General features: G+C 40.3%; 1 protein-coding gene across 1 annotated transcript in view; it reads left to right on the forward strand.

Annotated features, from left to right (window-relative positions):
* The window catches only part of LOC120524020 (FRAS1-related extracellular matrix protein 2-like), a 352,114-nt gene that overhangs the window by 319,804 nt on the left and 5,791 nt on the right, over positions 1-26,519 (forward strand). The window contains exons 17-23 of the mRNA XM_039745822.1: positions 847-1,039; positions 2,395-2,499; positions 9,336-9,463; positions 10,977-11,111; positions 12,094-12,220; positions 15,940-16,127; positions 20,616-20,762. Of these exons, the coding sequence (XP_039601756.1) occupies positions 847-1,039; positions 2,395-2,499; positions 9,336-9,463; positions 10,977-11,111; positions 12,094-12,220; positions 15,940-16,127; positions 20,616-20,762 (1,023 nt within the window). The remainder of the gene's footprint in view (positions 1-846; positions 1,040-2,394; positions 2,500-9,335; positions 9,464-10,976; positions 11,112-12,093; positions 12,221-15,939; positions 16,128-20,615; positions 20,763-26,519) is intronic.

The raw sequence follows: 26,519 nt of genomic DNA on the forward strand, positions 1-26,519 counted from the left end.
AATTTCCAGTTGTGGATGAATGGAGGCTTGCAGTTATAAAGGAGTTGAAACACTTTTTAAATATTGCCTTGAAAGTTTCCATTTTCTGTTAAAATCTTTTTACGATTTTCAGTTTGATTTGAAATGGGAATAAAAAGCATTTTACATCACAATTTATTCTTTTTCAGGTTCTAAAATAAAGACAATAAAATGTGCAATGAGCCAAGAGTGTTTATGTTTATATAATGTAAAATTCTTTATTGAACATTATGCTGATTTTGTAGCTTTTTCCTGTGCTTGCTTTCAGTATATGGACAGTGAAATCGTCTTTTCATACCTCATTTAGCCCACTCTTTTAAGAATGGAGTGTTTTTGTTTAACCAAGTCTTGAAACAGATGTTCTGTCTGCATGTTTCCTACAATTTGCTTGCATTAATAGCAGCCAAAATAAAATAAATAAATGAGCAAATTACAAAGGAACAACCCTGTGTGTTTCATACATTCAGCGGTGACTCTAACCTGGAGAGTGCGGAGGTGTGCTTGAGTGTATATCACGATGGACTTCTATTTTGTCTGTCATCAAGTGCAGCTGGAATCAATCCCAAATCCTCCATGACTCTGTAGTGGAATAAGCAGGCTCAAAAAACAAAAGGACAAAAGAGCTATGTAGTTGTACAGCAAAGAAATTGAAATGCTTTTAGACTCAAACTAAGAGACCACAGCCTCTAACAGCATGACACAGATTGTGTGATACATAATTTTCATATTACAGCTGGTTAAGTAAACGACTTGACCCTCAGGTAAAGGTGCAGACCAGCATTTATGTTCCAAGTGTAATTAAGTTGATAGCAGTCTCCTTTTTTCCAGGTGCTGAACCTTGTACAGTCTTACGTGACGCTGCGTGTGCCACTGCACGTGTCCTACGTGTTCCACTCTCCAGTAGGAGCCGGTGGCTGGCAGCACTTTGACCTGGAATCAGAGCTCCGGCTAACATTTGTGTATGATACTGCCATCTTGTGGAAGGATGGTATTGGCAGCCCACCTGAGGCAGAGTTACAAGGTGCAGTATTTTTTTTTTTTTTACAATATCATATGAAGAAAGCATCAGAAACTTAGGCCTGAAGAATCAGAGCAAGTGCAGGTTTTTATAGAAGAGGTCAAATTGTGCCTAAAAGTGGGGCTACATCTTCTATATCAGTAAGAAATGACATTTAAGAATTATTTATCAATCAATCAATCAACATTTATTTATATAGCACATATTCATACAAAAAATGTAGCTCAAAGTGCTTTACAAAATGAATAGAAAAATAGAAGACACAATAAAAAATAAACATAAGTCAACATTAATTAACATAGAATAAGTAAGGTCCGATGGCCAGGGTGGACAGAAAAAAAAAAAAAAAAAAACTCCAAAAGCTGGAGAAAAAAACTAAAAAAAATAAAATAAAATTTAGGGCACATTTCAGAAGGGGCGCTGCTGCCACACAATTAGGAGACCCGGGTTCGCTTCCCAGGTCCTCCCTGCATGGAGTTTGCATGTTCTTCCTGTGTCTGCCTGGGTTTCCTCCCACAGTCCAAAGACATGCAGGTTTGGTGCATTGGCGATCCTAAATTGTCCCTAGTGTGTGATTGGTGTGTGGGTGGGTGTGTGTGTGTCCTGCGGTGGGCTGGCAACCTCCCCAGGGATTTGTTCCTGCTTTGTGCCCTGTGCTGGTTGGGATTGGCTCCTGCAGACCCCCGTGACCCTGTGTTAGGATATAGCGGGTTGGGAAATGACTGACTGAAGACTGAATACATTCCAATTTGAGTCAGAGTACTTTAATAGTTAATAATTCTTTGCATTTATATAGAGCTTTTCTCACTACTCAAAGCACTCAGCAATTGCAGCTGAAGGGCCCAACAGAGCAGAGTCCCTTTTTGGCAATTACGGGATTCGAACCGGCAACCTTCCAATTGCCAGTGCAGATCCCTAGCCTCAGAGCCACCACTCTACCTACTTTGCTATAAAGCAGGCACATTTCTGATAAGCAGACATAATTATAATGTACAAACAACTATGTAATAATTGCCAGCCACAATTGTATTCATCTTTATTTCTTGTTCCCAATTGGGAACATCACAATGAACTTCCTCTGTCTTACAGCTAATTTCCATAACAATGAAAGAAGCCCAGTATTTGAAGGGTAGCTTTTCCCTCAACAATGCAGAGTCAGACATGTCAGTGGGATGCTTCATCAAGACAGAGACAGAATTTTTTTCTTTGTAAGCAGGCTCAGTTTAGTTAGTTTGCAGTGTCACTCAGATATTCAAAAAATTTGATTCACTCAGAAGGAATCTTTTGATAGGAGTAGCAGTTACTAACATGGGAACCTGTTCTCTTAATAACTGTTTTTGCTGTGATGTGCTTGGCAGGTGCTCTCTATCCAACCAGCATGCGAATAAATGAAGAAGGACGCCTTGTTGTCAACTTCAGAACGGAAGCACGATTCCGGGGCTTGTTTGTGACATCACATTCTGGTAAGAAGACACATCTGATACATTATCTATTCTAAAACTATAAAGGCAAAACACTTAAGAAGAATTGGGGTATCAAGGGACAGTCTTGTTTATTAGCCAGTTGTTTAGTAAGGGAAATACCTGGAAAAGTCACAGATGTCAGCAACACCAATGGACTTCCATCCGTGACTGGTCCATCGCTGATGTCATTGTTGTTTTCGGGAGGTGTACAGACAACCGACCCTAGCCCACTTATGAAAGCTTGGCTTGTGTCAGAAATGGACTGGAGGTACTCAGATATCAAGACAGTAAGACTGGCTTGTGAAGACGTGACTGTTACAGGAGGATGGATGATTTGAAAATTAAGTAATGAACTGAACACAAAGAAAAGGAGTTCTGTTAACAACCACAAACAATGTTTGAACCAGTGCTTAATTTGCAAATGATGAGGTGCTGGATCTCACAGCGACTCCCCCAAAGTGGAATGGGGGTACAGCAGTAATTTGGGCACCAGTGCGTAGCGCTGTAAATGTTGAGCTACATCATCACCTTAATAAATAAATATGTGAAGTCAACACTTATATCTCACATATGTAAATTAGTATTTCACTTGCAGTTTCCACTGTCCACACTCATGGCAGCACACTCGTATTGGAGTTTTCACTCCCCTGATCTGATACATGGTTCATCCCCTTTGCTTCATTCCCATTCCCACGCATATAAGAATTCCCACCAGTTACACCAGAAATAGTGCGGCTTGCAGGGTTAGCACCCTTTTCTCTTTTACATCAGCCGTTCAAAAACAGACAGATGTAATGTTAACTGGAGTCATTTTATAAAGTTTAAATAAAAACTGTGTCGATTTTATGTGGATTTTGAAGTTAAGGAGTGCATGTGGAGATAATGGAGTGCCAGTCTGGAGGTCCTGGAACACAAATGGATAAAAATCAAAGGCACAAATTAAGCACTGGTTTGACCTGAGATGTTTTATTACTTGGGTATTATGCTGTGAAATAATTAGCTGTTTTTTTTAAACATTGATATGCTTGTTAGGATAATAATAAGCCAGACACTTTTGATAAATGTCAATGAAAATAGAATCAGAAATAGGGAAATATGAATTACTAGCCGCGGTACCTTTTAAGACAGGTAATAGAATAATTTAAACATTTTGCCTTCTCTTGTCCAACATGTACTCAGAGCCTTTCCTCAGTATCCGTGTGTGTTCAAACCTCTGTTCATTGGTTCTCCCTCTCTCAAGTGTGTTCCCATAAAGCCTGCTGCTCACATTTCTTTATTTTCAAGGTGGCTTTCTCACCTCCTGTGTGATTTCATATTTTTCGTCTCTCTGAGCAGCCGCTTTTACTTCTCCTTGTGCATCTCACACTCACACTTCCTGTTTCCTCACGTCAATAAAGCCAAACTGACCAATCACACCAAAGCCAAACTGGCCAATCAGACTGCTCTGAGGAACTGGACACACATATCTTAGTGTTTTATTATATAGTACATGCAAAGAAATGTTTCTCTTAATTATATGAGTTATGGGTTATTAGATATAAAAGAAAAAGAGGAGTAATACATCAACCCAGAAAGGGAATGTCCGTTTTAGGAAATAAGGTTACTAAGGAAATGGAAGTGTCTGCACATTTCTAATAAAAATTAATCCGTATATACTCACGTATCAGTCGGGTCTTGAAAAATGAAAAATCAATCATAAAATCAGACCCCGATTTATACAGCCATTCAAAAATGCGACACTTAATTTTTTTTTTTTACATCTTCATGCAACGACGTTTAATTTAAAACCAGCTTCATGTTTTCTTCTGATTGAACTTAAAGGTGTATCAAGGTGTGAGATACAAAAAACACAAATCAGTGCAAACGTCACTTCGGAATAGTTTGTGTATTACCGTGTGGTCACGTAGGCACAATACATAGAAAAAAGGCTGTGTGCTCCGGTGGGCGTTAGCATATCATAATCTCTTGGACCAATAGCGGGAGTTTTCCACATTCAACTTACACGACTGGCATTATAAAATACCAGAAATTATACGGTAAAATCAAGCCCCGATTTATCTGCGGGAGAACTTATCCGCGAGCATATACGGTAAGTAGACATTCAATCAAATTTAAAAAAATAGGAGATCATCTTGAAGGCAGAAAAGAAAGTCTGAATTTGTGCATCACTGCTGGGGGATGCTGGTGGAAGTTGGGGATCTTTTGCATTTACTCTTTTACCATTTTATTTTTGTTCTTCTTCAATAAACAAGATAAAAAGTTTTAATATTAATTTGGAGTAGAGTTTTACATATGTATAGTGTCAAAGTTTAGTTTTAGTTGAGTGTGCTAATTTAGGGGTTTTTCATTGAAGAGTTAAGTCAGGTTATTGATAAACTACAAGTTGACAGGAGCTTGAGGCATACAAATAAGAAATTTGACAAACGAGAGAAGACCATCCAGGCCATCAGGAACATTTCACTAGCTAATAGCTAAGCTGCCCCGATATCTCATCCAGTTACTAGTACGTAGTAGGTCAAGGTTTCTTCTTCAACTCCCAGTCTCAGTAGTTTCTTCCAGATTCCCAGAACTTTTTACCTAAAGACCTTCTTGGCTTCAGTCCTAATTTCACAATAGTGTCCTCGATTATGTGATTGACTGCTTAGTCAAAAGAATTCTGGCCAAAGGTAAGGTAAACCAGATCTTTTAAAACTCCAACATTACGTTCTAGGACCAGAGATCTAGAACTGCAGAATGAACCCCAAGGTCACCACTACTGTAGTTCCACATCTCTCACCTTTTTGCCTGGGAAAAAGAGATGGATAACCTGGGTATCCTTCCTGGCCTGGCTCTAAAAAAGGGAGTATTTAAGGCATGAGGATGGAAGAGGCAGGAGTAAGGGGCTGAGTTTGAGGCCTCCGCTCAGACAATTGGGCAGAGAAGAAAAAATGTGTGCATATCGTTGTTACAACAAGACCTTTCTGTTGTGTACCCCATAAATGGCACACTATGTCCATGTGTTTGGAATCTTTCATCAGTTATCAAACAGTGTTTGTCCAAGGATGATTAAACTGTTAACTGACATACAGACATCTTCTTGACCTGTGGCTGACACTCCATTATGTAAACTCATGCACTCTCAATCAGTTTGCACTTTTGATTCGATGTTACCAACTCTCTATAGTGTAAGTGACTTGTAAAGGGATGTGTGTCACCTGTTCTGTTTGTTTTACACTGCACATTTATATCTGATGTATATTTATTTATTTTGGAGTTGATGTGGTTGCAGGTTGAATGTTATGTATTGCTTTTTAATTACAATTGCTGTATTTTGTGTTTTTCATCTCTTGTGTTGCTGTACAATAGTGTATTGTCACTGTTTGTTTCTATGCCAGAAGGACAAGCAGAAAATATTTTTCAATGTTCTGTAAATTTAGACAGCTAGCCTAACCCACCCATCCAAACCTACAGTAAATGAGCAAATGCCACACAGACACTGAGTAAGCACTATGCCACCGTGCCACCCACGATCCAAATACTTTTAGGCCTAATCTGTATGAAACACGCTGTACCTTTTGTATTGCTTTTCTCTGTCATCTTAATGGAGAACTGAAATTCAAACACAATAACTGAACTTCCAAGACAATTCTTATTGTCGTTAATAATTCCACTTGTCCTTCAGCATTAAAGTTCAAGATTCTTTGCTTCAATCACAGGCTTTCAGTCAGAGTACACTGGCATGGACAGAGCGCCTAGTGAATAGATTTCACTTTGTTTCAACACACCAGAAAGTTGTTTCATACTGGCTCAGACAGAAAAATTCCCTGGCAGAAACTAAAGTGCAGCCCATCATTTCCAGGAGTACGTATCCAACAGAATTAAGCTGCTTACACACGATAGGCCATTCACTAGACTCTTCTTTTATCAGAAGCATTACGAGCTCAACGGCCGTTTTCATCTTTTCATGCCGAAGAGCTAATGAGCCTCTTCTTTCTCCCTTTACTCTTACGAGCGTGACTCCAGATGCCAAGCCTTTCATAGGTAGAGAAAATGCTCCATTATAACCCTTTTTGTGCAGCTAATAATATGTCGTGAAGAGCACATTTTCAAGTTTTACGTATGGTGCAAATCGAGAAAAAAATCCGAGTTCTTTACAGGAAAGGGAATGGCATGGGATTTCAAAAGTAAATTGAGGCCTATTGTCATTAAAGAGGGCACAAGTGTGTCAGGATGTTTAGCTTCTGAATGTTTTTATTTGTGTAGGACATGTAGTCATATGAAGAAGAAAGCACATCTTGTTCAGATTTGTTAGTTTTACATATCAGGACATAATTATCAGTCCCCACCAAAGTCCAAAAATCTCAAAACTTGTTTCTCAGATGACAAACTGAATTTAGTGAACTGAACTGAACAAAATTTTCTGAATTGGACTAATCACATTTGAGAAAAGTTGACATGTGTACAATATTAAGTAGACTTGTGCACAGATCTGCACATTTGTGATGTACACTTTGAATACAAAGGCACAAAAACATGTCAAAGCGTTGGAGGTCTGAATGAGAGGACTCGATTCAATGCTTTAAGACACTGGGAGAAACAAGAGGTGTGAGAAAGAAGGATGCTTGCATGTTGGTTAACACTCACAAGCTGAGAAAGACCTTGATCCTTGGTAGTCACTGCGCTCAGAGGAGCTCTTATTATTCATCTTGACTAGCAAAGGAGACAAATGGTAATATGGGGAATTTCCTCAGCTCCTTCTCCAGTGTGACCTGTGTTGATGAGCTGCAGGGTGTCCTCAAATTATTATGACCAAAAAAGGACTAAAACACGAGCCAAAGATCATACATAATCAAGGACAAGGGAGGCGGTTATGTTATTGAGACAGAAAAAGACCCTGCTGCCAAACCCAAAATGCTAAACAAAAGTTAAAGTCCAAAAGATGAGTTAAAACCTAGCACTAGGAACTGCTTGAATTTGAAACTAATTATCATGAAGAGTTTTGAAAGAACTGGCAGTGTAGCCAATGAGGGAGAGTGAGTTGAATGAACACCGCCATAATACAGCATCAATTCCTGTGGTGTCAGAAACGTAACAGAACCGAGACACTGCTCAAAATTTTGTACAGTATAAACAATAAGGACATTCAAGAATAGTAAACTTTGTCAGTATGAGTTACAATGAAAAATAGACTCCAAATCCATGATCGAGAGCATTAAAAAAACAAAGAACGAAATAAGCATATACAGTATAACAAATTATTCCTCACACCACGTTTATCAGACCCCCTAAGGTTCGCAGAATGACCCGATATACTGTATGACAGCACATTATTCATTATATTGTTTCACAATTTGTTTTGGAAGCCCATTATCACTGTCTCCTCAGAGCTTTTAGTGCTGGCCTGGCATTGTTTGTGTGGAGTTTTCACATTCTCACTGTGGTTTTGTGGGGTCTATCCCAAATACTCCCAATTTTCCTTTCACGTCTTGAGCAGATACAATTTAGGCCAACTAATGACTGCCAAAATTATATGTAAACTGCTACTCTCTGCTAAACACACACAAGCACAAGATGGCATCTTGTTCTTCTTTCTTATTTGTCCCTTATTGTTAACTAGCTGTCCCCCGTGAATCCGCCTGCAAAGCAGTGAAAAAGGACAAACATTAAAAATCAGCAAACAAACAGGTGTCGGTAGCTAATGGGCGAGAGGTATAGTGACTTGAACGGAGGCTGGTGCGTGAGTGTGGAGTGCCCTGGCCCCTCCCAACTCCTGATGTCACACTTGCCCCTCCCCTTGGCCCATGGCCTGTCTCTCAAATTTGTGCGAATAAATCACATCTGCAAGCAAACTATGATACTTAGCACAATGAGAGAAGTCGCAAAATCAACCAGAATGTTCAAGCAAATTACAGAAAAAAACCCGATCTAAATCCGTTAAGTACCACTCTCGTGAAAAGCATACAGTACAGATAGACAGACGTTAGATTTTATACATATAGAGATTTGCATCTAGTTAAAAAAAATGAGGGACTAGCATCCTAACAATCATGCACAGTAAATCACAAAAAAAAAAATAAAAAAGAATGTATATTGAAACAAATGCACTGCACTAAAAAATGTGTGTTTCATAATTATTGAGACAGAACACTGGGGAAGGCCATCTAATATTGTGAGATGTTCAGTTAATGTTAGGGGCAAAGTGCAGATTGGAACAAAAATCTTCATCCTTTTCCACTTTCTGCAAGAACAGTTGCCTGATCCTGAACTGACTCATGCCATCTAAAAATACCATAGCACTAGGAAAGCAATACATTAGTCAAAAAGGGCAGACTCAGTTTTGGGGCACACTCTGGACCCCCAGGAAGTCACAGCGAATGCAAGGATTAAAACGGAAATGAGGGCCATTATGAACAATGCTGCACATCCTCTCACTGACACATCTCATTTAATCCTGCCAACTGCTCTATCTATCTATCAAAAAATTTTCTGTAAAAGGTCAAATTTCTCCATAGTGGCAAATAAAGTTCTGTCTCACTGAGGACTGGTGTAGTTGTGCTAATAACGGAAGAGTTCAGGCAGCCTAAAAGTTGTAGTGGCTTCTTTAAATCAGGGAGGACTCAAGGTTATAGTTGAGAGTGTGGCTTTCCCATCATCATCATATCTTGTCAAAACTGGGAGTACCTAAAAATTGCCACTCTTCTGGTTACATGGTAGCAGAATAGCAGATTGTGAGGTTGTATCAAGATTGATTAACCAGAGGGTTTTGTATGCTAAACTTGCTCATTATCAAAATTAACTTGAGCTGTCCATCTTTTCCATAACCCATTTTAATGTGAAGAGCCTTTCTTTTATTACAGCCTCTTATCTCACCTCGATGGTAATGTGTGCTGACCACCCTGGCCTTACATTCAACCTGAGTTTGGTCAGAAATGAACCAACCTACAATCAACCGATACAGCAATGGACGTTCACTTCTGACTTTGCAGTAAGATCATCAAAAACCTGTTCTTTGACATGTGATGTTTTATTCTGGCTTTATTAGTGCAGTGGTCGTTGTTGGCATTAGGTAATTGCTTTCATCTAAAATTTACATCTGCAATTTTTTAGTTTAGTATTTATTTCTTTTACTTGTCTGATTTTACTGCTGTTCACAGTGCAACATATATTCAATTATTCTATTACACTGCTTACTGCACTATACACAGTAGATAACTGCTGTGTAACCCTGAACATAATTTAGCGAGTCTGCACGCATTATGTTTTAATCTTTCATGAAATCAAGGCATAGAACAAATAATGAGAAATAAAAAAAAATAAGTCAAGGAATCATAAAGTGTATAAAATTGACTTAAAATTATTGATTGATCAAAGTAGCCTGCACTGTTTGCTGATATAACAGCCAAACCGCCTTAACCCTTATGATTCAGAATGCCATTCACTCTGCAAGTCACCAAGTCAGCCTCCAGCAAAAGAACCCCAGACCGTCACACTTCCTCCTGTATGTTTGACAGTTGGTGTCACACACAGAGAGATCATCTTTTCACCAACTTGACGGCGTACAAACACCCTGCGTGATGAACCAACGATTTCAAATTTGATTCATCAGTCCATAAGACTTTCGTCAAGTCTGCAGTAGTCCACGGCCGGTGTTTCAAGGCCTTTTTTGTCTTTTAAGGAATGGCCACTCGCCCTGTCAAACCTGCAGCACAAAGTCTCCTCTTCACAGTAGAAACTGAGACTTTCTGTGTTCGACCTGCTCTGTTAAGCTGTACTTGAAACTGCTGTGCTGAGAGGCGTCTGCGATCAGACAAGCTGGTGACCCTCAGAAACTTGTCCCCTGATTGGCTTGTGACTTTATCTCTGTCAGATATCTTCCTATCAGTGTTTCTTTCAGTTTCCAATTGCCTTTGAATTATGTAGGACACCATTGTGCTCACTGACACTGTGATTTTTTTGCACTTTTGCACTTCTAAGTGTGATAATGCTCTGTCTCATCTGATTTGTTAATTGCCATTTTCTACAGTGTAATGTTGTCCAGGTAGCACTTCAGAGGATGTCTTAACACAGTCTGTTCCAACTCTGCTTTAAGACACACAGAGGGGTTTTAAGTAATCAACAGAAGTTAGGACACCTGTGCAAATTGTTTGCTTCAACTTGCAAGGCTTCATTTACTTTAACTGCTGCCGAGCATCTGTAGGTTTTAACCTATCAGTTGTTCTGTGAAGAAGGCCCTTCTGTAATATTCTGAAATTTCCTTTTTTCCAGTTTTTGCTCACCTAAACTTTAAATTTAAACCTCTGTTAGTTTGCTGCTTACCTTTTAACCATTTTAGATCATTCATTACATTTCAACTGATTGAACTAGAAGAAAAACTGGAAAACCTGAGGTGTTGTAAAACTTCTGACTGTCAAAGTATAAGTGTATCATTTGTTTAACGAATCATCTTGTCACATTTTTTCTCACAGTATTTTTGATCACTCTCTTTTGCTTTTTTCTAGGTTCGGGACTACTCCGGCACATACACAGTGAAGCTGATACCATGCACTGCTTCTGCCAATCAAGAGTACACAATTCCTGCTGTCTGCAACCCACGAGAACCCATCACATTTGACATTGACATCAGATTCCAACAGGTATCAGCACCTTCATGCTCATATTAAGCAACGATTAATCAAAAACTGTTTTCATTAATTTACCTAGACAGATAAGTAGAAAGTATGTGCAGTATGTCATAGGAGGCTACTGAGGATATATTTTGAGGAGACTAAGATGTAAGCGAGGGGATCACTTAACACAGGGTTGGATTCCATGTGGATGAAAACAGAAAGTTATTATGTGTGCCTTCCTTCTTCCCTGTTCTTGCTATGGTCAAGCCTGCTAATCTAATTTAGTTTTCTCTACTCTGAATTCTTTTCTAATTCCCTCACAGTAAAACTAGTGTCGCATATACAGTATCCTAGTCTTATCATTACCACACTCTGATGTATAGAATCAAGCCACAAGAGCTGCAGTCTGGTTATCACTTTTTGGATAAGAATTACCATCCTGTAAAGATCTCTTTGGCTCACTTTATGACCTTGCTTGTGTAGCGGGCAGTTTTTAACATGGGGTGTTATGGTTTAGTCTAGTCTATTGCCATGTGTACATCATTCAGTAAAGTTTTTGCTTGCATGCCTCCTTAGAAAACTTGATTGAAATACAATGAAACAGGCAGCCTTTAGTAGTACAGTATTAGTTTCTTCATCATGCCTCTCCGCATTTCTTTCTGCAACCATAACAACGTGTTGAAGTTGACTCAACAATGTTAGTCAAAGCAAAAAACGTCCTAAAAATGTTCTAGTTCTTTGGCAATCTAGGATGGCCACAGGAAGAGTGGTGGCTCTGAGGCTAGGGATCTGCACTGCCAATCAGAAGGTTGCCGGTTCAAATCCCGTAAATGCCAAAAGGGACGCTGCTCTGTTGGGCCCTTGAGCAAGGCCCTTAACCTGCAATTGCTAAGTGCTTTGAGTAGTGAGAAAAGCGCTTTAAAAATGGAAAGAATTATTATATTATTAACTTATATGTTGTAGTCTCTTTTGGAATTAAGCACTTGAATCTGTAATATTTTTTTCCTAGGTCAGTGATCCTGTTGCTGCAGAATTCAGTTTAAATACTCAAATGTTTCTGCTGTCCAAGAAGGCTCTTTGGTTGTCTGATGGATCGATGGGTTTCGGCCAGGAAAGCGATACTGCCTTTTCCGAAGGTAAAGCAATGTGTAACTGAAAGAATATTCCATTTACTGTGCTTACTACACTGTTGCTTTGATTGATACTGATTAATGTTGATGTTATATGGCCAATAATTCAGCTCACGAGTCCTGCTTGAGCAGCATTCTGGGCAGGCATGATTCATATACCGTAGTACTAAAAGGTCTCACATGGCTATTCTGATTTTTTGCATTTGGTTTTTATTTACTGAAAACTCTTCAGTGTTTTATATATAAACTGTTAAGCGTTAATTTCATAATCTTCATATATAAGGCCCTTAACCTGAAAATTGTTCCCGGAGTGCTATACATTGGCTAATCTGTGCTCTGATCCTCAAAGGGCATGTGAAAGGACAGTTTCTACTGAGAAAATAAATAAAATAATAAAGTGCATCAAATCAAAAATTATATATAGACTGTATATCTTTATAGGTGAAAATGTTTAGCTTTCATATTTCCTATATTTTGATTGAAAGCATTTTAGCCTTATATATATGGAAGCAAACGTTTGTGATACGGTTTGCATATTTATAGATAGAGATCCACAAAGGGAAAAAATGAGTCACGTATCTTAAAATATTTTTTTTATTCCTAAGATAAGACTATATGACCAACACGTCCCCCAAATTCCCATCAACCAGCAATATATTGCCTTTGATTCCTGTATGTCTAATCATTTTCCTCACATGATGACACCTGGCAGATTGCTGAAAATTTAGGAATACAAAAAACTATTTTAAGATATGTGACACATTTTCTCCCTTTATATATATAGTGACTTCTATGTGGCATAAAACACAGACACAAGTCCTGATTAATATAAAGGTTTTATTTATTTAAATACCTTCACAATAAAAGCTTTAAAAGGCAAACAGCCCGCACAATACAAATCTTCAAGGCTTTTTCTTCACTTCCGCCCTTCTAGGCAAGCTCCATCTGCTTCCTCCTGACTCTGGCTTTGTAAAACCTGGGACAACTTCCTATGTCCTGATACTGTGGCTCAGGAGTACTTCTGGGTACTTCTGGAGCCCAGCAAAGTAGGGCTCATAAATCCCCCTCAGCACCCCCTGGCAGCACCCACAGCCAAAAGAAGTATAGTTCCTAATATGCCCTGTGGGTCTCCTTAACGGTACTGATGCCCAAGAGGGCTGCCACCTAGGGTGTGGGGGTGACAATATCTTGAATAAATTGTCTTTCCCTCTCCTTCCACACTATTGGCATCTCTGCTGGGTAAAGACCCAAGTTCTGCTCCAACTGGGTTAGATGCCAGTCCCAGCTTCCCATCTCTCTCTCTCTCTCTCTCTCTCTCTATATATATATATATATATATATATATATATATATATATACAGTACAGGCCAAAAGTTTGGACACACCTCCTCATTCAATGTGTTTTCTTTATTTTCATGACCATTTATATTGGTAGATTCTCACTGAAGGCATCAAAACTATGAATGAACACATGTGGAGTTACGTACTTAACAAAAAAAGGTGAAATAACTGAAAACATGTTTTATATTCTAGTTTCTTCAAAATAGCCACCCTTTGCTCTGATTACTGCTTTGCACACTCCTGGCATTCTCTCGATGAGCTTCAACAGGTAGTCACCTGAAATGGTTTTCACTTCACAGGTGTGCCTTATCAGGGTTATTTATTGGAATTTCTTGCTTTATCAATGGGGTTGGGACTAGCAGTTGTGTTGTGCAGAAGTCAGGTTAGTTGGACGATCATTTATTTTTCAACAGGACAATGACCCCAAACACACCTCCAGGCTGTGTAAGGGCTATCTGACCAAGAAGGAGAGTGATGGAGTGCTGTAAATGGTCATGAAAATAAAGAAAACACATTGAATGAGGAGGTGTGTCCAAACTTTTGGCCTGTACTGTATATACCAGTAACAGCGCACTGCATGATAACGTTCGGTGAATACACTTGACTTGAAAATTCTTAGTTTTCATCCTCTTTCTCTGTACGTTTAGCATTCGTTTGCTCAGAGGTTGATGTGCTTGTTGCTTCCTGAGCAGCTCTTCTTTTCTCCACCCTAGCAGCCCACTTCTTCTCTTCTTTCGTCGGCATCTTTTCACGTTAAAGCTGATTAAGTCAGTGTTTGTGTTACTTAGTATGTTTTCTTTAATTTTTCACTTAAGTTGGCACTTCAATTTGCCTCACGAATGATTTAATATATGAAGAGGTAGGTGACGGCGAAGGTGGTAGGGAATGAGAACGGCACCCATACACATGCACTGCCAGGCCGTCCTGCTGCCGAGAGTTGATTATACAATAAAACAAAATAAAAATAAAAAGAGGAATAACCTTGGAGGTCAATTATCACCCTGAAAGCAGATAGTAGAGGTCATGTAGTACATGGGTACCAAATATCAGGTTAATAGGTCAAACGGTTTGTGAGCTACAGGTGAATTAAAATCCTGGACAGATAAACGGACAGCCACGGTAGCGTATTATATATAAAGATATACAACAGAAAATAAATAAATATCTGTATGAGCTGTCAGGAAAACGTATGCATTTTCTGTCCTGATCAGCCCTGTTGACTGAATTGTCTCCTCTTCATTTGTAAACCTTTTCATGTTCTCAGGACAGTAACACACAGAACAGATCAAAAACTTCAAGATTTACCTGCAGTGATATTGCTCGTGTCTGCATAATAAATTGATTCCCACTTGCATGTCTCCTTCAGACTACTGACATAAGTATATCAGGTCAGATCATAAATAAATCCACCAGCAGACAATGAATAATACAACAGCCAAGATGTCAGATGATACTGAAAAACAAAACACATAATAGAGTGACGGGGTTAGTAAGCAAAAACAATTTAAAGTGTAGTTATTTCAAAATAGATGGTGTCATAATTACATTGTCAATCTTAAAATTTTCTTTAAAGTATTGGTTATTATTTATACTGTTATTTAGTCCCATGTGCATGATGTCATCAAGTAGCACCTTTTTAGAATTGTTTGCTATGATGTCACCTGTCCTTTTGAATCAAGTCTGTGCATACACAGAGATTTACAGGGTGTGCTCAAATGGTTTTAGCAGCCACCTTATTTCAGAGGATTCTATTTTTGTTTATGAGAGTGTTTTCTGAAATTGACTTATTTTAACAGTTTTTTTAGTAAAAATACATGCGTTGGGGACATTCTAAGCATATGACTGGGCGACTTGACATGTGGCTTATGCAGCATGAGTAGCGTGAGAGTTTTTTACGGACATTTCTGCTTTGTTTGCTGTTGTCCAGTGTTGGTCACCATAGACACAGATCCTATCAGAAACTTTTTATCTCCATTGTACATGAAAACATGAGATTCATTTATTTTCAGCGATCACTACAAACTACATTGGGTAAGTAAAATATAAAATATCATCATTTGTGGGTGGACTATTCCTTTAACTACTGGATTTCCAGATGTCCTTATTGGCTACTCAACAAAGAGAACATAACGCAGCCTAATTAGGGCGGCAACATTGCACCAAAACAGGATAACTGACCACTGAAATAGCACTTTCTGCTTTTCATAACGTGCTCTACTACTGGTTTCCGAACAAGAAAATTCACTAGTTTCATGAACCTTGTTTTAAATGATAATAATAATAAAGCAGTGTTTCACTTTGTTATTATAATGTACTATTATTTTTTCTTTGGTTGCTAATCATAATATTTTCTGTTAGTGATTATAATTCTTTCTTGTTAACAGGTGATATAATCTATGGTCGAGTGATGGTAGACCCTGTGCAAAATCTTGGGGACTCTTTCATTTGTAACATCGAGAAGGTTTTCCTGTGCACTGGATCAGATGGCTACATACCGAAGTATAATCCCCCAAATTTTGAATTTGGTTGCCTGGCGGATTCTCCTTCTTTGTTATACAGATTCAAAATTATTGTAAGTAGCCTGTTCATTTCAGTTCATTCCAGTCTATTCTTGTATAGCAGTCTTCACTAATCACTCAGGCTAAGAGCAGTTGTACAAACAGGCAAGTAAAGCTGTAATACAGTAGTAGTAAATTCAGTTCAAATAAATGTAATTTTCATTAAGCCCAACCTCAAACTTTTTATACATTGTGGCCTGAAGTGGGCACTCCAGCTCCCCAAACCCAACACAGACAGACAGAGGCAGAAGTCCAGCAACAAAAAGGTTTATTTGGTGGGAAACTCTTCCCAATCTTTTCCCACAGCACAAACACAAAACAAATAAGCATCACACCGCAATTCCTCTTTATTCTTCTTTTCTTTCCTTCATCCTCTTCCTCCCAACTCTGGCTTTTGGAATGAGGTGAAGTTGCTCCTTTTATTCTACATCCGGGAGTACTTCTGGTGGCTCATTAGCGTGGTCTGGAAGTACTTCCAGATGAGGTGGGAGCTCAATGAAATAGGGCTGAGCAGTCCCTGCTGCAACCCCTGGCGGCACCCATGGAACCCAACAGGCCTGGTTCAACAAACTCCAAGTCCCATGATGCCCTGTGGGAATTTGGGACACAGCTACAACCCAGGGGGGCTGCCATGTAGCGATCTGTGGGAGATCCTGCTCTGTGCACACACTCTCCCCTGGCCCTTCCAGTATAAAGATATCTCGGCTGGGTAACGGTCCTGGCCATCCACCACAACATATTTACGATTCATCTTTGTCATCATTGGTGCTACATCATTGGCCCTGACATTCTCAAGTCTATTTATTCCATTCATAATTTGTAGACTATCTTTGCCAGTTTTTGAACTTGCTAATCTAGTGTCGTCACTCACCCAATCCCACCATTGTAACTTTGGTTTTCCTTTGTTTTCTTCTCCCTGCCCATAAAGATCTTTTTAGGGGGGTTATCATCATTTGCTCTCATAAAATCTCATAATAGTCTTAGATACACCACATCATTTCCTTAAGTGATGTTTCCATATTTTGCGTAGAGTTCATGATTGTATCTGTGGCGCCAAACCCCACCTTCACATACTGCAAAAAAGTTTTCTCAGTACTTCACGCAGTAACAATTGTTCATCTTTTTTTGTTCACATCCAGACCTTGGAGCCATATGTCAGAGCAGGAATAATTAGGGTTTTATTTAGCCATATCTTAAATTTTAGAGATAGATTTTTATTTTTAAAATGTGTGCTCAGTCTAAAGTAACATTGGTTTGCCAGCTCAGTTCTTTTTTTGAGATATGTCATTTATTGGATTGATTAAGGAGCCCAGATAAATAAATTCTTATTTACTACCACTTCAAAAGTATGGTCATCTGCTTTTACATGGTCAGTTTTGGGTGTTTTGCACTTGGTTGATTTCATGATTTTAGGTTTTTAATTGTTTATTTTCAACCCCATCCCTTCTGCTGCACTTAAGAGGCTGGTAAGACGATCCTTCAGACCTTTTCTGGCTCTGGATATCACATGCACATCATCCGCATATGCTAGGATTTGCTTTATTGTATAAAAATGTTGCCTTTTATGTTAATTTTTGCTTATCATATTACTTTTTCTGAGGCTATGTTGGAAAGGAGACACACCAACACGTCCCCTTGTTCTTGTATAGTTTTGAGAGGAGCTGGTAGATCATTTTGGATTTTAATAAGCATATTACGGCTGTGGTCATTTCAGTCAAGTTTATGGATTTACTTAGGATGTCACATTGATCCACAGCTTCATATAATTTGGGTCTTATTATGCATTCATATGTTATCTTAAAGTCCACAAATGCAAGGAATATGTCATTTACAGAGTACTAGTGATGAGCGAGCACCAAAGTGTTTGGGTGTTCGGGTGTTCGGTCCGAACACATCGCGATGTTCGTGTGCTCTACCGAGCACCCGAGTATAATGTAAGTCAATGGGAGACAACCAGGCACCCCCTGCTCTGAAGAGGGGAGGGTGCCTGGTCCATTGGAAAAGGTCAGAAAGTGACAGAAACAACACCCATGTTAATCGGAGTCGTGCAGGTCTGTCAGGTGGAAGACAACATTTAACAAGCGGAGAGGTACAGTGGTGTGAAAAACTATTTGCCCCCTTCCTGATTTCTTATTCTTTTGCATGTTTGTCACACAAAATGTTTTTGATCATCAAACACATTTAACCATTAGTCAAATATAACACAAGTAAACACAAAATGCAGTTTTTAAATGATGGTTTTATTATTTAGGGAGAAAAAATCCAAACCTACATGGCCCTGTGTGAAAAAGTAATTGCCCCTTGTTAAAAATAACCTAACTGTGGTGTATCACACCTGAGTTCAATTTCCGTAGCCACCCCCAGGCCTGATTACTGCCACACCTGTTTCAATCAAGAAATCACTTAAATAGGAGCTGCCTGACACAGAGAAGTAGACCAAAAGCACCTCAAAAGCTAGACATCATGCCAAGATCCAAAGAAATTCAGGAACAAATGAGAACAGAAGTAATTGAGATCTATCAGTCTGGTAAAGGTTATAAAGCCATTTCTAAAGCTTTGGGACTCCAGCGAACCACAGTGAGAGCCATTATCCACAAATGGCAAAAACATGGAACAGTGGTGAACCTTCCCAGGAGTGGCGGCCGACCAAAATTACCCCAAGAGTGCAGAGACGACTCATCCGAGAGGTCACAAAGACCCCAGGACAACGTCTAAAGAACTGCAGGCCTCACTTGCCTCAATTAAGGTCAGTGTTCACGACTCCACCATAAGAAAGAGACTGGGCAAAACGGCCTGCATGGCAGATTTCCAAGGCGCAAACCACTGTTAAGCAAAAGAACATTAGGGCTCGTCTCAATTTTGCTAGAAACATCTCAATGATTGCCAAGACTTTTGGGAAAATACCTTGTGGACTGATGAGACAAAAGTTGAACTTTTTGGAAGGCAAATGTCTCGTTACATCTGGCGTAAAAGGAACACAGCATTTCAGAAAAGAACATCATACCAACAGTAAAATATGGTGGTGGTAGTGTGATGGTCTGGGGTTGTTTTGCTGCTTCAGGACCAGGAAGGCTTGCTGTGATAGATGGAACCATGAATTCTACTGTCTGCCAAAAAATCCTGAAGGAGAATGTCCGGCCATCTGTTCGTCAACTCAAGCTGAAGCGATTTTGGGTGCTGCAACAGGACAATGACCCGAAACACACCAGCAAATCCACCTCTGAATGGCTGAAGAAAAACAAAATGAAGACTTTGGAGTGGCCTAGTCAAAGTCCTGACCTGAATCCAATTGAGATGCTATGGCATGACCTTAAAAAGACGGTTCATGCTAGAAAACCCTCAAATAAAGCTGAATTACAACAATTCTGCAAAGATGAGTGGGCCAAAATTCCTCCAGAGCTGTAAAAGACTTATTGCAAGTTATCGCAAACGCTTGATTGCAGTTATTGCTGCTAAGGGTGGCCCAACCAGTTAATAGGTTCAGGGGGCAATTACTTTTTCACACAGGGCCATGTAGGTTTGGATTTTTTTTCTCCCTAAATAATAAAAACCATCATTTAAAAACTGCATTTTGTGTTTACTTGTGTTATATTTGACTAATGGTTAAATGTGTTTGATGATCAGAAACATTTTGTGTGAAAAACATGCAAAAGAATAAGAAATCAGGAAGGGGGCAAATAGTTTTTCACACCACTGTATGTACTTGCGACAAGAACAATTTGAGTAACTTGAGAAAAAGAGAGGACTAGGGGTTCCAGTCGCCGGAGAGCATCATAAACATGTTCGGTGTGTTCTCCGAAAGCCCATTTTTAATGTTTTAAAAGTCCGGACACTTAGCGCTGCTCCTGGTCATTTGCATTCCGTGATTGTCCTCCTGATCAGTGACGTGCGGTGAGGTTCATGGCTGGTGAGGCACTGACTCCTTTAGAGTCCGTCAGATTTACAAATATATGAACCCAAAAGAGCAGCTTATTCACTATTCGATTGGCAGCCAGCGTGCACATTGACTACTGGTTACGTTTCATATTTCATCAGCATTTACATTTAGAGCGACAGGAGAGAGCGCATTTGATCTTCACCCTTCTTTGTGCTCTAAATTTGCCGTTGCAATTCCACAATTCATACTCATTCAATACAAATGAAAGTATAGAGTCACATGGCTACTGGCATTACAGTGAGGGCAGTACTTACCTGCCCCATGATTGGCTGTCTCCAACCCGCGAAACATGCAGGGCGGAGACTCAAGCATGGCGCACGAGCACATGTGGTGCTCGTTCGAGTAGCACCATGCTCCGAGCATAGCGATGCTCGCTCATCACTACAGAGTACATTGTTATCTTCAAGAACAGCACGTGTTATTCACAGTAGCAGGTATTACTCTGGTTTATTCTTTTATCAAGAATTGCACTTAAAATGCTAGCAACTGTTCGTTTGTTTGTTTTGTTTTTTTTTTTTTTGTTCAAACAGCTTGTAACTACAGTTTCTTGTAATTCTTTGATCAGGACAAGGCTCAGCCCGAAACACAGGCAACTGTATTTGGTAACGTTGGATTCAATGCCCGACTGGCCATTGACGACCCAGAAGCTCTGCCACTTGTAAGACAGCCGGGATCAGATGGATTCAGAGTGGACTCATTTCCCATGTTCCAGGTTTGCAACTCACTCTAAACTCTATCACTGAGCAAGCATACTGTGTTACAAATAATAATCACACAGATAATATTCAACATTTATTGGGTATTTCAGAAGGGCATTTTATCATATGTCCAATTTTAAAGCAAGTGTCTAGGGCAGGTGTATTAGCAAATAGTCAACATGGCTTCAGATGGGGAAGGAAGTATTTTACTAATAGGCTGTAATTCTATGAGGAAGCAACAAAAGCATATGATGAAAAGGCTGCATATGATATCATTTATCTTGCTTGTCAGAAGGCTTACCAAATGTAAGGTTAAAAATCAAGTTAAAAGAAGTGGGAATTCGGAGGACAGTCTGTAGGTGGGAACAAAACTGGAGGAACATACAGGATGATTTTAAAAGTGGTACCCCTTAGGGTGTAGTTCTGATGATATTGCAAACTGTCTGGACAAATATATAATCGATAAGCGTGTTAAGTTTTGCAGATGATACCAAACTAGGTGGAAGGGCAGATTATGTAGAATCAACTAAATTGTTACAGAGGGACTTGGACAGCATACAGGCTTGGGCAGATTTGTGGCAGATGAAATTTAATGATGTGTCCGGGTGCACTTCCCGGGTCCTCCCTGTTTGAAGTTTGCATGTTCTCCCCGTGTCCACGTGGGTTTCCTCCCACAGTCCAAAGACATGCAGGTTAGGAGCATTGGTGATCCTAAATTGTCCCTAGTGTGTGCTTGGTGGGGGTGTTTGTGGGTGTGTGTGTGTGCCCTGTGGTGGGCTGGCACCCTGCACGGGGTTTGTTTCCTGCATTGCGCCCTGTGTTGACTGGGATTGGCTCCAGCAGACCCCCATGACCCTGTAGTTAGGATATAGTGGGTTGTATAATGGATGGATGGATGGAAATTTAATGTAAGTAAATGTAAAGTGTCACATATAGGAAGTAGAAATGTTAGATTTCCTTTAACAATTGCTTCCAGTAATTTAAATTTGTGATGTACAGTAAGCTTAGGGTTAGAGTTAATTATCTATCTATCTATCTATCTATCATATAGTGCCTTTTCTATCTATCTATCTATCTATCTATCTATCTATCTATCTATCTATTATATAGTGCCTTTCACATCTATCTATCTATCTATCTATTATATAGTGCCTTTCACATCTATCTATCTATCTATCTATCTATCTATCTATCTATCTATTATATAGTGCCTTTCACATCTATCTATCTATCAATCTATCTATCTATCTATTATATAGTGCCTTTCACATCTATCTATCTATCTATCTATCTATCTATTATATAGTGCCTTTTCTATCTATCTATCTATCTATCTATCTATCTATCTATCTATCATTTAGTGCCTTTTCTATCTATCTATCTATCTATCTATCTATCTATCTATCTATCTATCTATCATTTAGTGCCTTTTCTATCTATCTATCTATCTATCTATCTATCTATCTATTATATAGTGCCTTTCACATCTATCTATCTATCTATCTATCTATCTATCTATCTATCTATCTATCTATTATATAGTGCCTTTCATATCTATCTATCTATCTATCTATCTATCTATCTCCTTCCTGTTCTTGCTGTCGCTGTGCATGCTGGGTGGTTGTCTCGAGTGTGAGCGAGTGGAACTGGTGGTGGACGCTGAGGTGAGTGTGGTGATTCTTTTTTCTTCTAATTTTCTAGTTTCTTATTTCTATCTGTTCTTTGGTGAAAACAGCTACACTTGTTTTTGTACTGAGTGGCTTAGGCCACGGCAGCCGCAATGGCTGCTAATCTTGAGCGTTTGAGCCGCCGCCATGGGATTAAACTTATATCGGAGGAGTTTGTTCCTTTAGAGGCGGGGGTTTTGGCGGTAGGCGAAGTGGTCGGATGTGACAATATTAAGTCAGCTTCACGAATGAGCGGGAATATCGTGGTTTTTTTGAGCTCTGTGGATTTAGTTCCGACAGTGGTTGAGAAGGGGGTGGTTATTAATGGCTCCTTTGTACAGGTTTCCCCTTTAGCCGTCCGTCCCGTAGAGTAACAATTTCAAATCGCCGCCTTTTCTCAAAAATGAAACTATAGCGAAAGAGTTGGAGCGGCATGGGCGTCTGGTATCGAAAATTCGGCACATTCCTTTAGGTTGTAAATCGCCTGATTTAAAACATGTCTTGTCATTTAGGAGACAAGTTTTTATGGTTTTAAATAGAATGGATGACGAATTAAATGTGGCAATGAAGTTTAGAGTGGACGGTTTCGATTATGTGATTTTCGTCACTTCTAACGAAATGAAATGTTTTGGGTGCGGGAGTGAAGCACATTTAATTAAACAGTGTCCTGAGAGACAGCAAGGGAGCAAGAAAACTGGCCGTACAAACACAGAAATAGAGGGGCAGAAAGTGGAAGATCACGAAATTGTGGCTGATGGCGCAGAGGCGCAAGGTGATAAGAATAAAATGCTACTAGAGCTGAAGGGCAGGAGAATCAAGTGCGCCCAGAGATGAGCCGAATGAAGGCGGTAGTGAAACGGTAGATCAAACAGCGACTGCAGCAGAAAGTGTGTGGGGAGAAATTGATATGGATGAGGGAGGCAGCAACGAGACAGAGGAAAAAAGTGAATTTAAACGTCCTGCTCAAAAGGCAAGGAGAAAGAGAAGATCGGGCACGAAAGAAAATTGTTTTAAGTCAGGGCTCGGGGGTCGTTGGAGAGGATCCCGCCTATGGTCCTTGTCAGGAGGATTTTCCGTCTTCGCGGAGACGGCCGATAACGTCTCAAATGCGGGAGTGTCGGGAAGAACGACGACGGTAATATCTCCGATGGGTCTGCTGCCTCGGAGCCCCCAGAGTTAAAAGCCAGGGGGGGTTACAGCGCTCAAAGTGTGAAAGAGTTTTTGGTGAATACCGCCGGAAAAAAGGGGGTGGATGTGGCCGAATTTTTCCCTGACATTGACCTCTTTCTATCGTCTGTCCGCGGGTTGCGACGAGACAAAGCAGCCTCCGCAATGTTTGATGTTAAAGAGCTCGTGAGGCTAAAGAATTTAACAAGTAAACTGAGAAAACAGTCCAATCTAAACACCACCTAATGGCTAAGCCCCTGTTAAATCTACTCCACAGTCTTTGTGGTGGTCCCTGTGTTTCATTGTGTGTTCATCTATCTATTCTGTTACCATGGCAAGTGTACACATAGGAACCCTAAATATTAACGGTGGGAGAAGTCCAGATAAGAGGGTCGCATTGTTTGATTTTATCAGACAAAAGACTTGAATGTCACCTTTCTACAAGAAACCCACATTGATGAGCAAAATCAGTGGGAGTGGAGCAGAGATTGGAAGGGGGACATTTTATTTAGTAATGGGACAAATGTTAGTGCTGGAGTGGCCATTTTATTTCTTGGAGGACTTCAAGTAGAAGTTTGCAGCACTGATGAGCTGGTGAAAGGGACTCCTGAAAGTGACGGTGAAACTTCAAGGCAGTGTCGTCACTTTCATTAATGTATGCGCCCGAATGAGGGTGAGGAGAGGCTCCACTTCTTTAACAAGTTAGGAGATCTTTTATCCAAGTGTGACCCTGAGGAAGTGGTGGTGTTAGGAGGGGATTTTAATTGTACACTTGATACCAGAATAGACAGAAATAATGGGCTGGAACCGCACCCTCGCTCAGCACGAGCTTTAGGTAAAATAATTAAGGACATTGGGCTGGAAGATGTATGGAGGGCTAAAAATGGGGCCTGTCGGCAATACACCTGGGGCGAGTGGAAATACGATCTCAATGGCAAGACTCGATCATTTTTATAGTTTTAAGCACCTGTTAGGTTTATTTAAGGTGTGCTCTATTGTGCCTACTGGATTCTCTGATCACAGTTTGGTGTGTTGTACACTTATTTGTAACACTTACAGACCCGTAGTCCATACTGGCATTTTAACACACTCCTCCTTAAAGATCAGAACTTTAAAGAGTTATTTGTTCATTTCTGGGGAGGCTGGAAGGCTATGAAGAAGGAGTTCACCAGCTTACAACAGTGGTGGGAGGTTGGGAAGAGTCACATCCGGGCCTTGTGTCAGGAGTATACCAGAAATGTCACCCAAGTATTGCGGTCAGAAATGGCAGCTTTAGAAATTAAAATAGCTGAATTTCAACAGCTTCTAGAGAAGGGTCCAAATGAGCAGCTTCAGGCGAGCCTGACTTCTGCTAAACTGGGGTTGGCTCACCTGCTTGAGACCAGAGCTCAGGGGGCTTTAGTGAGGGCCCGCTTTCAACGACTGACTGAGATGGATGCACCAACTCAATATTTTTGGTTTAGAGAAAAAACTGCAGAGTAAAATCTTACATTGCATAAGAACACCCGATGGCAGTGAGACACAAGAGCCCAGTGAAATAAGGCAGGTGGTCCGCGAATTTTATGAACTTCTGTTTGCTGCAGATGGAGATGGTGGCAGTGAAGACCAACAGGCCTTTTTGCAGGACTTACGCAGCTGCCCAATGCAGATGTGGCACAGCTAAATAGAGAGGTGACCTTTGCAGAACTCACCACAGCCCTGGGACAGCTGAAAACAGGGAAGGTCCGGAATCGATGGAATACCAGTGGAGTTTTATAAAGAGTTCTGGGATGTCATCGGCCTGGACTTATTGGAAGTGTTCGATGGAGTTTTAAAACTGGCTTGTTACCAGAGCTGCCGTAGAGCCGTGATCACGCTGCTGCGAAGAAGGGAGACTTGTGTCTCATTAAGAACTGGCGGCCTGTGTCTCTCTTATCGCTGATTATAAAGTTCTCTCTAAAGCCTTAGCCAACAGGATGGTCCAAGTTTTAGGGAGAGTGGTGCATCCTGATCAGAATTACTGCGTGGCTGGCAGGTCCATCTTTAATAACATTTTTTTAATTCGGGACATTTTGGCTGCTGCAGAACTGTTTGGTTTTCAGACTGGTCTTATTTTTCTTGACCAGGAAAAGGCTTTTGACAGGGTCAGTCACTCATTTTTATGGAATGCCATGAAGGCGTTTGGGTTTGGGGGGTCTTTTATTAAACATATTCGCTTACTTTATAGTGACATTTCTGGTATCATAAAGGTCAATGGTGGCTTGTGTGCACCTTTCAGTGTCAGAAGAGGAGTCAGACAGGGATGTTCTTTGTCCGGCATGTTATATGCTCTGGCGCTGGAGCCTTTCCTGGTGCACCTGAGGAAGGTGCTGACTGGTCTCTCCATCCCCAACTGCAACATGGACCCTGTGAAAGTCACTGCTTATGCAGATGATCTTGCTGTGGTCATCACAAGCCAGAAGGATTTGGACAAATTAACTGATTGTCTGAGGAATTACAGCAAAGCATCTTGGCTAAAGTGAATTGGAACAAAAGTAGTGCAGTGTTGGTTGGGAACTGGAAAGGATGTAGTCCTCCTCGACTGAAGGGGGGTCTGCAGTGGACAACTGGAGGCTTCCTGTACCTGGGAGTCCATCTTGGAGATGACCACTACATCCAAAAGAACTGGGAGGGTCTGTTGGACAAGGTTACAGCTCGGCTTGCCAAGTGGAAGTGGATACTCCCTCAGTTATCCTATAGAGGACGGATGCTGGTCATTAATAACCTGGTGACCTCCAGCCTGTGGCATAAGTGTATTTGTCTACAACCTCCACCTTTGCTTGTTCAGCAGATACAGAAGGCGATCATGGATTTTTTTTGGACTGGTACCCATTGGATACAGAAGGGCGTTCTATTTTACCATTGGATGAAGGCGGACAAGGACTTATTGACATTACCAGCAGGATTGCTGCTTTCCGC

Source organism: Polypterus senegalus, chromosome 2 (assembly GCF_016835505.1).
Source record: "Polypterus senegalus isolate Bchr_013 chromosome 2, ASM1683550v1, whole genome shotgun sequence".
Classification (NCBI taxonomy): domain Eukaryota; kingdom Metazoa; phylum Chordata; class Cladistia; order Polypteriformes; family Polypteridae; genus Polypterus; species Polypterus senegalus.